Source organism: Lepidochelys kempii, chromosome 1 (assembly GCF_965140285.1).
Source record: "Lepidochelys kempii isolate rLepKem1 chromosome 1, rLepKem1.hap1, whole genome shotgun sequence".
NCBI lineage: Eukaryota > Metazoa > Chordata > Testudines > Cheloniidae > Lepidochelys > Lepidochelys kempii.
Genome location: NC_136380.1, coordinates 112,772,109 through 112,788,898, shown reverse-complemented (window position 1 = coordinate 112,788,898; position 16,790 = coordinate 112,772,109). Strand labels below are relative to the sequence as shown.

The 16,790-nt window shown below is 40.8% G+C and overlaps 1 protein-coding gene across 2 annotated transcripts in view; it reads left to right on the top strand.

Moving 5' to 3' along the window:
• The window catches only part of RASA3 (RAS p21 protein activator 3), a 266,580-nt gene that overhangs the window by 114,900 nt on the left and 134,890 nt on the right, over positions 1–16,790 (top strand). For both annotated transcript variants that reach the window (XM_073350720.2, XM_073350711.2), the window contains exon 2: positions 10,969–11,086. In XM_073350720.2, coding sequence (XP_073206821.2) covers positions 11,010–11,086 — 77 coding nt within the window. In that variant the 5' untranslated portion in view covers positions 10,969–11,009. The remainder of the gene's footprint in view (positions 1–10,968; positions 11,087–16,790) is intronic.

Below are 16,790 nucleotides of genomic sequence, written 5' to 3'. Positions count from 1 at the left end.
GATAAATGTATTAAAGACTGCGAGGTGCTCAGATATTATGGTGGTAGGAGCCCTATAAGTACCCAAGACAAACTGACAATGGATGTAAGGCTTTGGTCGTGTCACCTTCAAACAAGGAAGTCCCCTAACACACATACCCACACTGCCCAAGAAAGAAGGGAGAAGAACAGAAAATTCTATTAAGTACACTGTGGACTATGCAGTTTTAATTTACCTGTGAAGTGTTTATCATGGTGATGCACATTCTATAAAACCCTAAGATAGAAATGAATGTACCAAGACATCACGCAATACAATTGATTAACACATTCTATTAAATAGTGTTGCCAGAAATGTGTTCCAGAGACTTTTAACAAGAACATCTAATTGTAATAGCAAATGATATCACAGTCTGGAAGATACTGCGCATATTGAGATCAACATGAATAGTCAAATGCATTTAAATTTGTGTGGAAAAAGAAGAGAATGTCTGCCACAATACAGATTACAGTAGAGTGCGTAGAAGACATCTCATGAACATAATGTTCATATGTTAGTGTATGTATCAAAACAAACTGTACAAGGTAAAATTACTTCCCAACCCCTGTTGTTTTTCTTATGGTTGGCTAGAATGTCTCAGGGAAAAGAGTCCTTATATGTTTTAGCCTGGCTCTTGAGAGGAAATTACTTGATGTGACTGAAGTGTGTCCAGCTGATGATCATTTTGAATCATTGCAAGAATGTAACGTACCATATGGTCTGGGAGAAGAATAAAGTAAAATCTCATTCTGAGGGCAAGTTAGTGATGGAATGGTAAGGGAGGTGTCATCTGAGTCCACAAAATCTACAGAATCATAATTCCAATGGCGTCACCCTCTGTGGTGTGGCAGGCAGGGGGCACTCGATGACCTCCTCCTTCCCCCACCTCCCATCACTAGGTGATCCATTAATGGAAATTTTGATAATTCAGTATCACTTGAAGGCCCTTTCTCCTAGGAATGTAGTGGTACCAAACACAACAAACCTAGAATAGTTATGTAGTTATATTCAAGAAAATGTTTAAAAATCAACATTTTTTTCATTATACTTTAACACAGGGATGCATTGTTTACATAAAAAAAGACATTGTTCTTGGCTAATCCTAGGGAAGTTAGCCTTGACATGTAGGACTGAAAACATTTATTCATCAAAGTCATCACCAATGTAGTCTCTGTCTAGGGCATCACTAGACACATTGTCACACTAATCCTTGTCTCTGTCACACTTGCACATCTCCATACAAGGCAGACTATTAGCCAAACACTTGAAGGGTGGTGAGCATCTGATCTTTGCACATGAGCATTTGATTAGCTGAAGGATTGATTTGAGAGTGCATAACTGGTATGATTAGCCATCCTTCAAGACCTATCCAGGCCCAATAGGGAGGGTAGTTTTGGATGCATTAGATCATCCCAGAGTCATTCCATTGCTTCATAATTTGCCCTCTTGATACCAGGTTTTAATGCATCCCTTGTTGATGGCAATTTCTCCTATGTTTTTCTGCTTCTTGGGAAACATTCACCAACGTAGCTCTGCAAGTGTCATAATGTTGGTCTTCAAATGGTATACTCTGTGTATGAGCATCTCTAGTGCATTTATGACCTTATCTGTGTGTGTGTGTGTGTGTGTCTCTTTCTCTCAGCCATTCTGAGCACTTTCAGAACAAGGAGAGAGTCTTCACAGGTTGAATCAAATGCCTTCCAGTAAGATAATTTTGGTCTTTCCTACCAACTTTCCAGTTGTCACAGCCTGAAAGAGTGTAGAATCCTGGCAGTGCAATGGCTTTTAATGTTCCAAATGATAGGAACTCATCTCTGAGGGGTACACAGAGATTCTGTTACCCAGCAGCTAGCACAAAAACAGTCTTACAGTAATCTTGGGTAGAGTCTCACAGAGAGTGCTAGAACATCTGTTGTACAAAAATCCAGAGTTTAGTAGCATCTCTCTCCATATTCAGTGATTTTTTTGGCCTCTGGAGTTGTTGTAATGCTGTATGATTGAATGGCCATTTATATCCCTATTCTGATAACTGTTTTGCCACTGTTATACAATTGCAACAAATCTTTTATGAAGTATGTCATGTAAGGTGTTAATGGAAACGTTATGATTTGCTAAGTATGATTATCCTGTTTATATGCATGTATGATTTTGTATCTGAAGTTAGGAATATTGGCTATATACTAGCAACATACATATGTTGGGTCACATACATATGTTCTATTCCTGGGTCACACCCGCAAGGTGAAATTTATATTAAAGCCAGACAACTATATATTGATGGCCCATCAAGAATACTTAGCTCTCACAATGGGCCATAAAAGAAACTCATTTCACTCAAATTGCTCTTCCTGTGGACAGCACAGCAAGGATATGGCTGCCCCTGTGAGTCATCAGGGCATTAAGAATATGCTCATATGACAGTGGACTCCTACTTAGGTCAGTAACTTTTCCATAAAGTTCCATAAAGAGACAGTAAATTTCCAGGCACGTGGCAGAGGAAAGAAAGACTCCTAAGACCTTCGTTTTGCCTCTTTCCTGCCCTGGTTCTCTTGACTGTGGATTTACAATTTAAAACTATGGACTGAGGATCTTCCAGAGAGACTTCACAAGCCAGCAGTCTATTCCATCACTGCTACAAACATGATATAAAGACTTTGCAGTTATTTGTATGTGTATCTATATATATATATATAACCTATTAACCATTATTAACTCCTCTTCTTTCCTTTTATTATTAAAACTTTAGTTTTTAGTAACTAAAGGATTGGCATCAATGTGATCGAGTAAGATCTGAGTAATATATTGACTTGGCTAAGTGGCTGATGTCTTGTGATTAGTGTATATGCCTCAGAGGGTGGACACTCTCCCGATCATAGGGAGTGGTCCTGGCTGGGAGGTGCAGAGGTGTTTGTGGTCAGAAAAGGTGGAGAAGGAAATATCTCCCCCATTGGTGTTGCTGATATTTGGGGAGACATTGGTAACATGAGCTGTGATGTAGTGGATGGTGCCAAAAGGATTATTTCAGTACTGCAGGTATGGTTCCTTCCATCAGCAGTAGATCAACCGGGACCATTAGCACTTCCACTTCTGGTGCCAGCTCTGGTGGTTTTGGCATTGAGATGTCTGTACTGGATGTAGATACCACAGTTGTCTCAAAATCCTTTGGTGCCAAACCAGAGGTTGACATGTGACATTTGCCCATATACTGTGAGCGTGCATTGTGTTATGCCCTTGGGGGGAGAGGGAAAGCAAGTGGTTTTTTTCAGTTTTCTACTTCTCTTGTCTTGGGAGAATATTGATGTCGAGAGTTATGTTGAGTGCAATGCACTGATCTGAATTGCTGTTGTGGTACCAGCCTTTGGTCCCAGAGGAGCTCTTGGTACCAAATTGGTCTTTGATTGCTTTGGCCCTGGCTTTGTCAGGACCAGGGCCATACTCTTACTGGCTTGGGCATCATCTGCCTCAGTGATGAGCTGCCAAAATCTTAACGGGTTCCCTCCTCACCCCACGAGGGGGTCGTTGCTGCCCCCCCCGACTCCTGCCCCACCGCGTTCCTTGACGCCCCCCCCAACCCCATCCACCCCCTCCCTTGTCTGCCCCCAGAACCGGACAGGAGAGTCTCGTGGGCCACCGTAGTGGGTGCCTACCCAACCCCTAAGAGCCAGAGGCACCTGCCAGGGGGCGAGGTGGGGAGTCCCGGAGGTGCTTACCTGGGGCAGCTCCCAGGAAGCATCTGGCAGGTCCCTCTGGCTCCTAGGGATGTGGGAGCATAGCTGGGGGGGAGCAGCCACTCCCCCACTAATCACATCAAAAGTGGCGCCTTAGGTGCCAACTCCCTGGGTGCTCCAGGGCTGGAGCACCCACAGGGAGAATTTGGCAGCTCCCTGCCCCGCCCCCGCCCCCAGCTCACCTCTGCTCTGCCTCCTCCTTCTCCCCTGAACGCGCCGCCCTGCTCTGCTTCTCCGCCCCCTTCCCTGGCTTCCCGTGGTTCAGCTGTAGGGCTGAGAAGCAGGCTGAGGGTGGTGGAGGTGAGCTGGGGTGGGGAGCGGTTCCCCTGCACGTTCTCCCCCCGCCCGGGTTACCTGCTGTCGCGCGGGTGGCCCTCCTCACGCCCCCTCACCCCCCCCTCCCCAGTTCACCTCCGCCTCCCTGGGCCCCGCGCGGAACAACTGGTTCTAAAAGGGCTTCTAAATTTAACAACCGGTTCTAGCAAACCGGTGGGAACTGGCTTCAGCTCACCACTGATCTGCCTGCTGGTTAGAGTGCTGATAGACTGATTTTCTTTGTGGAAAAATCCCATCTTGTAGCACAGTCTTCAGTCCCAAGGATCTCATGTGCTCTTCATGGATTGCTCCGGAAGATACTGTTTCAGACTGGTGTCCCTATATTTTCTTGTCTTTGTGGAAAACGATTGGCAGATCGAGCAATGATTAGGCACATGGCTCTCAACAGGGTAAAATAGACAGCAGCTGTCGAGGAGAATTAAACTGTTAGAATATAGGCAGGGCTTAAAGCATGATGGTTTTGGATCTGCCATTATGGATGGTAGTATCATGAGGCACCAAATGGAATTCATAAAGTCTTTGGGGGTTTGTGGAAATAAAAACAAAAGGGAAAGGAGAGAATTGTTAGTAGAAATCAAGCCCTGACTTACCTAAGCTAAGGCTATGTATGGTTCCATTCTCCTGCCATATGCGGTAGGAGGGAACTGAGGGACGGTTATGACAGGTCTACCTTTTATGCCCTCTGGGTTGGGGCCAGAAGGACATACAGAAGATAGGCGCATCCAGATGGGCACAACAGTTCAGAGATTCTGATCTTGTGTGCACAAGGCACATGGTGACCAATACAGACAAATAATTGAAGAAGCATTCCAGTTTTGAAGAGATGGAGTTTGTGAAGGCAAAGGAATATTCATGAGGAGATGTTTGTCTGAGACACCGTTGGAGCTGATAAGACAGAATGGGAGAAGAATGGGGAGTTTGGGAAATTGCGCACATAAATGTGGTGGTTGAAACAAATTTGTTTTGATGTGACAAATTATATTTTTAACCTGATCCTCATAACGAAACAAATAATTTATTCTATCATATAATATGCTGGCAGGCAATGACTTACATTAAGAGCAGATCAGCTAAAAATCTGGTTCTCCAGACTGTGGAATCACTTCACAGATGGCTATTTGTGACCTGATTTAGGAATCTAATAGTCTGCCTTTTTGTTGTTGAACCGGTGAGCGTGTGTGGGTGCGTGCGTGCGGGCATGCTATGGATTTTTGCTCTCTTTAATATCCAGCTAAAGCATTAAAGCAACAAAGATAAACCTATTCAAGGAAATTGAATATTTATAATCACAACTGGCTTTTTAAATAGATTTCATTTTTACATATTGCTTGATTAGATAACATTGGATTTGTGATTTACCTTCAACATAAAAGAAAATTGCAGTGACCCTAAAGGCATTGTTACATAAAGGAAGAAGGTAGGAAAAACAGTAATACCTTGCGTTTAGGATATTATAAATGAGGTGCAATAGTATAATTGTCCTTGAGTACGCCTACCCATTTTGTGGTTTTAATCAATTTCCTATTTTAAAATGTTTCTCTCTTCCTTTCATCTTTGTGAAAGACCTACACAATGCATCCGTGCATGGTCAGCTACACCATATGCCTTATACAAAGTCAGTTGGACAAAGCGCTGTTAAATGCACAAAGTAAATAAATTTTAAAAACAGACTTTTTTTTCCAAAATTTGTTACATTAGTTTTGGATATTGCTTTGTAACTAAAGATGGTTAAAATTCAGACAGATGTGAGTTGATTGTCCATTTTAATAGTCCAGAGAATTATATATTTCATCAATGCATATTGATTTACTAATCTTTTCCAATGCCTAAAATAGCAAAAGAAGTTGCCACATACAATAAAGGGATGATGTGCACCATCAGCCTCCGGTGATCAATATACATATATTCCTAAGTCAGCACATTTCAGAAATATCATTGCACACCTGAGCATTTGTCTACATTATTGCAAGCCTGGCTACATGGAATACTAAAATAAGGAGAAAATGGTTTGCATCTTCGTGGTGTTTAACCTTACGTTGTGTCCTATTTGCAGATTTGTTAGCATCTGATCATCTCATCCTGAGTTACTCAGGCAAGGGGTTCTAAACATGAAGAATACTTTCAGCATAAATGATGATGAAAATATATCAATCTGCCATTACATTTTGGACTCATTGCTGATTTATGCACATTTTATGGGGAGTGAAAATAAAAGCTTGAAAGGTGTTTTGTTCGAAACTTCAAAGTAGAAGTTAGAATTTATGGTAATGATAGAACTGTGTGTTTGAGGGGGTTTAGCTTACACCATCATTTTGTTTTATTCTTGACATGCTTGCAAGTGAGATTGTTCAGAGGATATGTACTGAGTACAATAGAAGCGAAGTGAATCATTGTTGATGATAGCTTGTATATATTGCCCTTTTCAGAGTTTTTGTTTCTGTCCTTGAGTTTCTCTGCCCACTGCATGAAATTGAATGCCAGGGTGTAGAAAGCTCAGCTGTTGTTTTTTCACTGATTTTGTTTCTCTAAGGGGACTGATTTCCCCTTCAACCACTCAATAAATCAAATGTATCCAATATAAGTTATTTCTTAGTGCTGGATGATCTCACAACATAAATCTGGTGGGATACATAACTAAATTTACCTTAATGGGTGTAGTGTTATAAGTGCTATTGCCCTTAATATAAGATACCCATTACACACTCATATGCTATTTAGTTGTGCAAAGATTGTACTTTTCTGGCCTTGTGGAATGAAATATGCCAGATTTCAGAGGCCTGGTTTAGATGTAACGTCGTCTTCTCCCTCCCCCCCCCCCATCCCAGTGGAAGTGTCCATAATATCTACACCCAAACCTGGCAGAGCCACATAGGACCAGATCCCTCCAGCTCTCCAGGATCCTTGTTAGTATTACTCCATTTCAGCAGCAGTATCATGGCCTCTTGGGGAGTGGTAGTTGCTCCCCAGAGCTTCCTGGGAGGCACTGGGCAGGTTGGTAGCTGTATTATTTTCACAATCTCCCTCCCTTCACTCCATGTGAATTCCAGACCCGTGCAATGTGGTGTGTATGTGTGTGTAATCTTGAAGGTTAAAATGTGAATGCATTGGTATCTGACAACATAGGTAATATTGCAAAGGGGGGAGGGAGGGAAGGAAATAGTGCAAAATATGTTTTTGTTCAACAGATAAATGTTAGATGACTCAAAACATCGAAAATTATTTTTAAGCTATTTTTTTCTTTTGGGACCATCTTTTTAGATGTTTGTTTAGGAGTCTCTTCCCACACCTACAAAAAGAAAAATTAAAATCTTATTTTGCTTCTCGTTCTGTTTTAGCAGCTGCATCTCCCTAGGCACCTAAGCAGTATTCTCTTTCACCTCATGCACCATCTGCCATGGAGCCCTTATCCCTCGCCTTGCTTCATCCCTCTTCCTAAGCAAGGAAGGGACTCATGAATTTTGGAGTGAGGAGGGAAGCCGAGTGAGATTTGGGAAGACACATTCCTTCCTCTTCATTCTAGGTTATTGTGTTTCTCTGTTCTGATATCTCTTCATACACCACCACTTTCTCTATGCTGCCTGGAGAGGGCAGTTCTTGCTTAAGCTGTAATTACACTCCATACCAGCAGGGGAAGTCAGCATCACAAATACTGCAGTCCGCTCTGTCTCAGAGCCAGTCCAAAATGTCTTAATTTTGGATGTGAATAATTAGTTTGCTTTGCTAGTACTGACTCTCATTGAAACCTGTCATTGACTTCAGTGGCCTTTAGACCAGACCTATACATAATGCAATGGGTCTACAGCAGCTGGAATAGAAGAAACTGGGGAAAGTATTGAGTGTCACTTTCCCAGACCTGAGTGTCACTTTCCCAGACCTGAGGAAGATCTCTGTGTAGCTCAAAAACTTCTCTCTCATCAACAGAAGTTGGTCCAATGAAAGATATCATCTCCCCCACTTTGTCTCTCTAACATAGTGAGTTAATCAGTGCTTTTGTTTCAGACCAACAAATGCAAACAGAATTGGTCAGCTCCTGTGACAATAGTGAAATAACCCCAAAGAAGGAACATTTTGTTTAAATGACACTATACACCAGCTGAAATTCTATGGGGGCTTGTTTTGTTGACATTGAATGTCTGGCTTGAGGGCTAAGAGTCCTTAGGTGTTCCTTGGATGCTTGATTTTTCTGACTGCTCACTAAACAATTCAGACTATTGTTCTTATATAAGACCCTAAATAGTCATTGGTATATGTCTCAGTTAAACCCTACACCACACTATTTCTGTGTTGACTCTCTTTAGTTAAGTCAGTAACATAACTGGTAAGTGGGAATGATCAGTTAGTCCCTTGTTTATAGCCTCCATGGTTTGTCAATGTCTGCGAAGTGGAAGAAGAAAAATCACAAGTTCCCTCTCTTCTTCCTCTGTGCCTCTAACTCGGATGCTTTCCCTGAAGGGCAATGATAAACGGCACTTTTCAGTCCCGATGAGTCTTCCTTCTCAAATAAAACTTTCAGAGATCCAGTAACCCCTGTTTTTATTAGAATCCAAATACATCACTACTTCTGCATTCTCCTTATCTTTATACTGTAATTCTTGTATTAAAAAGCAACAAAATGGGCTTCAAATTAAAGTTAGCTATTTTAGAATTTCAGTGGGTTACAGTACTAGAGAGGACATTGTCTCAGAAAACTATTCAAAAATCAAGAGTTTCTGAAAAGAGGTCATTTTAGGGGAGCAGAAAATTCACAAACTTAGTCTACATTTTTTTTCCTTTTAAAAAAATGTTTCTAACTTGAAATTTGAAAAGTTTCCTCATAATATGCTCAGCCCCCACAAGGGAGGTTTCCTCATTACCCTGCTACGATGCTTCCTGTTGACGCCCTCTGGAGGGAGCTTCAGCCAGACAGGCGTTGGCCCAGCGTACGATTAAAGGTGAAACTAGAAAGGAAAGTCCTCTCTGGGACTTGGAGGAGGCGAGGCTAAGGCAGAGAGAAAAAAAAATTTCCTTGAACATAGTCTGTGATGTAGTAAATTGTACAGACCCAATGCAACTTGTCTCCTGACTTTTTTTTTCTCTAAGTGGAAGTGTGCACTGAGGCATTACCTTGCGGCATCAGCTCGGTCTTAGAGAAGTTAACTTTTTTTAATTTAAAAAAATAAAAATAAAATAAAATGAACTTGAAATATAGCTTTATTGGCCACATTGTAACACTTCAAATTGTGTTTATCATCTTTCAGCTATAAAAATAATGGGTTAAAAGTCTGTCAAACTCCATACTTTGTACATTCTAGCTTTTAAGTGTAGAAAATTATTTAACATCACAAATTTTAGTCTTCAGGTGTTAGTCTTGGTGATCAAATGCATATAATTTTGTGTGGCTTTCTTACTCTAATGGTCAAATGCAGAGATGCTGTGATTCAAGTTAAATGGTAAGTGAGCGTAAATTACATCCCAAGGGGGGACACACAGGTTGTGCTGTGGTCAAGAAAGATGTTGCATCCTAAACCACCTTTTGCCTTCCTGTTAAAGTAGAAGATGGGAGCCTCCTTAATCTTCTTTTCCCGTGAATTGCTTTTACTGCTACAACTCATCTATTCCAACATCAGCATGGAAGTTGCATCCATTTGCTGATTCATTTACACGACCATTTAGGTCAGCTCTGAATGTGGCCCAAAGCCTGTAGAGATTGTGTGACTCAAGATGAGATTGGGATGAAATGAAATTGGTCCTGTTAGTGAAGCTATGCAGGAATTGGGGACTGAAACTGACCTGCAGATGTCTGATAAACAGGCTACACTTGTTCCTGTCGCTTAGATTTCACTCCTCTCTTCTATGTTCAAAAATAAGCTTTGCTCTCTGATCTTGATTTTTCCCTTATCTTATCAGTAGAGCAAGCTCTAGTTAGTGCATGTGACATCTGATAACAATCTGTAGGTACCATAGAAGTGAAGTGCAAACAAGAGCACATGCAGAGTGAAGGCTTCCTTAAGCTCTCAGAGGAGTTAGGGCTTGGCCTTGAAGTCAAAACACTTGCCAAGTGGTGCTAAGGTGTTTCAATGAAGCTGTGGGGAGAGTTATCTGATTTCTTTTCCTAGGCTTTTGTTTGGACTGTCACTGTGCCAAGCAATCTTAGTTTGCAATTTTGCTTGTTGATGGACCAGTAGAGGAAGAGACTACTATTCCAGTCTCATTTCCTGGGGTTTTAAAAAAAAAAAAATCTGAATTTTATACTGCTTTGTCTTTGTCTATCCTCCATTCTCCAGCCCTATTCTTTTAGATGCATGATATGTAATTGTTTCTTGTTGCAGTTTTGAAATAAGCAAATGCATATTGTCTAACAAATTAATTTTAATGCCTGGCACTTAAACAGTGCCTCTGTCCAAAGATCTTAGGGGGTTTACAAGCTTTAATTAAACTTCAAAGCACCTTATGAGAAGTGTTATTACACTCCATGTTCCGGTGCCTCATTTAAGTGACTTTTCATGCTAACACCTTGGAGAGTAGCAGAGCTGTAGATAAAATCCTTATTTGCAGTCTCTTGCGGTTTGAAAATTTTATCCCAAACTCTATTTTATCAAAAATGACTTAGGTGTCTAAGCTTCATTGAAAGTCAATGGGATTTAAAGTGCAAAGTTGTATTTTCATAAGTGACTTAGGTTCTTTTGAATTTTTTTCCCTTACCATTGGCATATTGCAGCACACTGCCTGCCATTCTACATGAGCATTGCTCCTGTCAGAGGACTGAAAATAATCTTCTAAATAAAGACCTGGTAGGAAGCATTGTACAGCCAAATAAAAAAGTTGTGTATAATTTTTAATATAACTGTTGATATACCATCAATATCTGCTCATATTTAAAGTTTGCTTTTGAATTTTTTTTCTTTAGGAGAAGCCAAAAATCTTCCTACATATCCGGGGCCAAACAAGATGAGAGATTGCTACTGTACTGTAAACCTGGACCAGGAGGAGGTTTTCAGGACCAAAATAGTGGAGAAATCACTATGGTAACAAATATTTCTTGTGTGCAGATATATTCAGTCAGTTCTTTTAGCACCCTAGAACATTTCTATTTATATTATATTTCCATAGTATTCCAAATAGATCCTTTGGTGGGATGGAGAAGAACATAGCTGATTTTTTTTAAAATTGTAGGACTATAATAAGAGCATTATTATGGACATCGTGGACTGGCATCTAACTATATGTTTTTATCATTTATGTGTGAAGAGGCTCTTGTCCTGAGAGAAAGCACATAATTCATTTCCAAGGAGGTTACAGTTAATGCAGCTCCCTGGGATACTTGCTTTTGAACTTCCTTTATGCCTTTTAGCTGTCAGTTTAACTGTGCCATTTAATCCAACTGTCAGGGATTTTTCCTTTATACTGTTATCATAACTGCTGCTATATCAGAGCTGAAAACCACAGTGGGGTTTTGTTCTGCACATTCTTGGAGGTGCAAAAGTGGGGGAGAGGGAAACTAGATTACAAGAAAGGGAAAAGCAGTTTCAGTGAAATCCTGAGATGGCAGGTACGGTGCTAAGTTTTCCGAGATCCCTCTCTCCTGCAGCTGACCAGCTTTGCTCTTTTGAGAGGCAGTTGGTGGTGAATGGGAGTGTTTCCTTCTCCTCCAGCCACTCTGAAACTACCAGATCTCTTGGGTATTCAGGCAAAGCATGAGCGAAAAGGGGTTTCAGAAGTCAGCTTTTTTCTCTGCCTTCCCTACTTGCTTGTTTGCTTTCTCCTGGGGGGAAGGTGTGGAATCTTTCCCCAAGTGACAGATCCTAGGATGCTGACCCCTTATTAGAATCTAGTTGTCCTCTTTCTCCAGGCACTTTACTGGCCTCCTTGGTGATAGTGCTCCTTATTATGCCCACTGTTAATGACCTATGATCTTGTGGCTAAAGTCTTGTCTACCTTCAACATCTGAATCAACTGTAGCTATCAGATTATAGCTGCACTGGTGCTTGCCTGCAGTGTAGACAGACAAAACAGCTATTTGCACTGGGGCAGTTTGCCATGGTTTAATTCACCACCAGTTTGAGAGACCAGTGCCAATAGGCTGTCCACACTAGGAATTTGCATCAGTGCAGCTACAGTGGTGGCTGACTTTGGGACAAATCCCCAACATAGGCAATGCCTAAAACACAGGCTTGGAAGTTGGGAGAAATGGCTTCTAAGGTGCTCCTGTACCGTGTGATAGGTGTAGTACAGGGGTTCTCAAACTGGGAGTCAGGACCCCTTAGGGGGCCACAAGTTTATTACATGGGGGTCGTGAGTTGTCAGCCTCCAACCCAAACCCTGCTTTGCCTCCAGCATTTATGATGGTGTTAAATGTATAAAAAAATTATTTTAATTTTTAAGGAAGGTTGCATTCAGAGGCTTGCTATGTGGAAGGGGTCACCAGTACAAAAGTTTGAGAACCACTGGTGTAGAATATGACTAAATTAGGCAGGAGTAAAATAGTAGATTGGAATGAAATAGGTACAGATTCACAGCAAGGAGTGGAACTTCTGTTGGGGCCCAAAAATGTCTAAAATATAGAGAGAACAAGTTAAGGGCACAGACTCTCAGCCTTTAAGGCCAGAAGGGACCATCATGATCATCTAGTTTGACCTCCTGCACATCATAGGCTATACCCACCTATTCCAGTAATAGGCCCATAACCTCTGGCTGAGTTACTCAAGTCCTCAAATCATGATTTAAAAACTTAAAATTATGTAGAATCCACAATTTACTCTTGTTCAAACCAACAAGTAACCTGTGCCTCATACTGCAGAGGAAGGAGACCCCTCCCGCCCCCTCCAGGGTCTCTGCCATTCTGACCTGGGGGAAAAGTCCTTCTGACCCCAAATATGGCAATGAGTTAGACCCTGAGCATGTGGGCGAAGCCCACCAGCCAAAAACTCAAGAGAGAATTCTCTGCAATAACTCAGCGCATTCCCCATCTGTTATCCCTTATCCACCTATTGGAGATATTTGCTGATCGCATTCATGGATGGGCCATATGCCATTGTAGGCAATCTTATCATACCAGGTCCTCCATAAATTTATGAAGCTCTGTCTTGAAGCAAGTTAGGTTTTTAGCCCTTCCCCTTGGAAGGCTGTTCCAGAACTTCACTCCTCTGATCATTAGAAACCTTGTTCTAATTTCAAGCCTAAACTTATGGATGGCCAGTTTATATCCACTTGTTCTTGTGCCAACATTGGCCCCTAACTTAAATAACTCCTCTCCTCCCTGGTGTTTATCCCTCTGATATATTCACAGAGACCAATTATATATGCCTTGAGCCTTCATTTTGATAGGTTAAACAAGCCAAGCTCCTTAAGTCTGTTCATGTAAGTAGGTTTTCCATTCCTCTGATCATACTCATAGCCCTTCTCTGCACCTGTTTCTGTTTGAATTGATTTTTCTAGAACATGACAGACCAGAATTGCACACAGTATTCCAGATGAGGTCTCACCAGTGCCTTGTATTTGGTAATAACACTTCCTATCTCTACTGGAAATACCTTGCGTATGCACATTAGGACTGCATTAGCCTTTTTCATAGCTGCATCACATTGGCGGCTCACAGTCATCCTGTAATCAACCAATACACGTAGGTCTTTCTCCTCTTCTGTCGTTTCTGTCGCTTTTGCTTGTAGCAGAAATTCTTGTTGTTAGTCCCTCAGTGCATGATCTTGACCTTTACCCTCTTAAATTTCATCCTGTTCCTATTATGCCAGTTTTCAAAGTCCTCCACATCTTCTAGTATGATATTCCAGTCCTCCCCAATACCTCCCAACTTTGTCATCTTCAAATTTTATTAGCACAATCCTACTTTTTGTGACAAGGTCATTAAAGAAAATGTTAAATAAGATTGGTCCCAAGACCAGTCCTTGAGGAACTCCACTAGTAACCTCCCTCCGGTCTGACAGTTCACCTTTCAGTATGACCTGTTATAGTCTCCCCTGTAACCAGTTCTTTACCTACTTTTTGATTCTTGTATGAATTCTCATCTTCTCCAATTCAGCAAATAATTTCCCATGTGGAACTGTATCAAATGCTTTACTGAAATCTTGGTAGATTAGATCTACTGCATTTCCTAGAAAATATGTTATCTTCTCAAAGAAAGAGATCATATTGGTCTTGCATGATCTACCTTTTGTAAAACAATGTTTTGTTTTTGTTTTGTTTTAATCACAATTACCATTTACTTCTATGTCCTTTACTCTGTCTTTCAAAATATTTTCTAAGACCTTGCATACAACTGAGGTCAACTAATGGGCCTGTAGTTTCCTGGATCACTTTTTAATCTTTCTTAAATATAGATACTGTATTTGCAGTTCTCCAGTCATAAGTATGACCCTCAAGTTTACAGATTCATTAAAAATCCTTGCTATTAGGCTTGCAATTTCACGTGCTAGTTCCTTTAATATTTTAGGGCGGACATTATCCAGTCCTCCCAATTTAGGTACCAGTAAGATAATTGAGTTTAGCTTCCACCCTGGATGTGGTAATTTCTTCTTTCATATCTTTGTTCACATTAGCCATCCTGCTACTCTCTCCAAGCCTCCTCATTATCCATATTAAAAACTGAGGCAAAATATTTGTTTAGGTGTTGGATCATACCTAGATTATCTTTAATTTCTACCCCATGCTCAGCATTTAGCAGTCTCACTTCTTCTTTCCATGTTTCCTTTTTATTTGTCTAAAAAACCTCTTACTAACGGTTTTAATGGCTTTTTGGCTTTTTTTCCCTATGTTTTCTGACCTCTAAGAGGTAGCTTTCCTTGCTCATCCAGCCCTTCTTCCATTCCTTATAGGCCTTCTGCTTTCTTTTAATAACATTTGAGACTCTTGTTCATCCAGATTAGTCTACAACCCTTCTCTACAATTTTTTTCCTTTTCCTTGAGATGCAGGCTTCAGACAGTTTTTAAAACTTTGAATTAAAGTAATTCCAAGCCTCCTCTCCATTCAGATCCTTTAATTCTTCAGTCCAGTTCAACTCCCTAACTAATTCCATGAATTTTTTTAAAGTTTGTCTTTTTGAAATCAAGGACCTTTGTGGCAGACATATTTTGCTTATCCTTCCATTTAGTTTACACCAAATTAACCCATGATCACTCAAACTGAGGCATGTGTGTACTTTGTGGAAAAAGGGATTTCCTTCCCCACAAAATAAATTTCTGGTCACCTTATAGTTAAAAAAAAGAGAACTGGGTGGAGGGGGCTGCATAAGTATATTTAACATGTAAGTCAGTGATGGAATCAGAGTTAGGTAGTAAATTCTAAAGTAAACTTCTCCTGTTATCATATTCATAGATTCTAAGGCCAGAAGGGATCATTATGATCATCTAGTCTGACCCCTTGTATAACATATGCCATCAAACTTCAAAATTCCTGCAGTATAGCTTTTAGAAAAACATTCAGTCTTGATTTTAAATGTGAAACATTTACATTGGAAATATTCAGTCGTTTAGCTCTTGAGATTATAGATAATAGGTGTGACTTTCAAAAGTGCCTAACTGATTTAGGAGCACAAGGCCTATTGATTTTCCTAGAATTTGTCCTCTCAAATTACTTAATACTAGCCCACATAATTTTAAGATTTCTGCACTTAATATTTTTCTTGTGGCTTTATTTTGGATCTTTGTGTTCTGCAATGGGGCAAGAGAGACGGAGATGCAAAATGTATAGTGTAGATTTTGACCCTCACAGATTGTAGATTGATGGCCACATATAGTTAGGACAATTGTGTTTTATCATGAAGCTGTTAGCACCTTCCAGTTTAATGGATTTGGTTAGTAATGAATGACATAAAGTTGCTGTCTAAAGTTCTTGCTGTAATTAAGAATTTGCCACGTCTAAAGCTTGAAATAGTTTTACGAAAGTAATTTTGCAATTGTCACTTAATTTCTGTCCTGATTCAAGCAAGTGTAACCTTGTTACTCAGAACTAGGAATTACACAGGTGGTGGTGGGTTTTTTTTCTCTTGGATGATCATTAAACCACTTCACAGGAGGGCTTACTGTTTTAGTTGATGTCATTTCACTGGATTAATCCAATAATTATTTTCCATTGAGAAAATAAGCCTTTATGTTATAGGAATAACAACTTTCCATCTGTCTTTAGACATATTTAAATTAAAGTGGTAGGCTAAAGCCAGTCTGAAATCAGCAGGTTAGTGTGCTCATGGGAAACTACAATCCTTTCATCCTGAAGTGTTGACCAAGGAACCTCTACTTCCAAGTCAGCTCTTGGCTTTTCTTGCTTTCCTCCTGTGTCCCGGAATAGCCTTTCTTCCCCCTTGACCATGTCAGCTAGCGTCTACCTTTAGCTCCATCTCTTTTTGAGGGTGGGTAAAGGCATGTGTCAAGGTTCCTCCCCGACTCTGAACTCTAGGGTACAGATGTGGGGACCTGCATGAAAAACCTCCTAAGCTTATCTTTACCAGCTTAGGTCAAAACTTCCCCAAGGTACAAAATATTCCACCCGTTGTCCTTGGACTGGCCGCTACCACCACCAAACTAATACTGGTTACTGGGGAAGAGCTGTTTGGACGCGTCCTTCCCCCCCAAAATACTTCCCAAAACCTTGCACCCCACTTCCTGGACAAGGTTTGGTAAAAAGCCTCACCAATTTGCCTAGGTGACTACAGACCCAGACCCTTGGATCTTAAGAACAATGAACAATCCTCCCAACACTTGCACCCCCCCTTTCCTGGG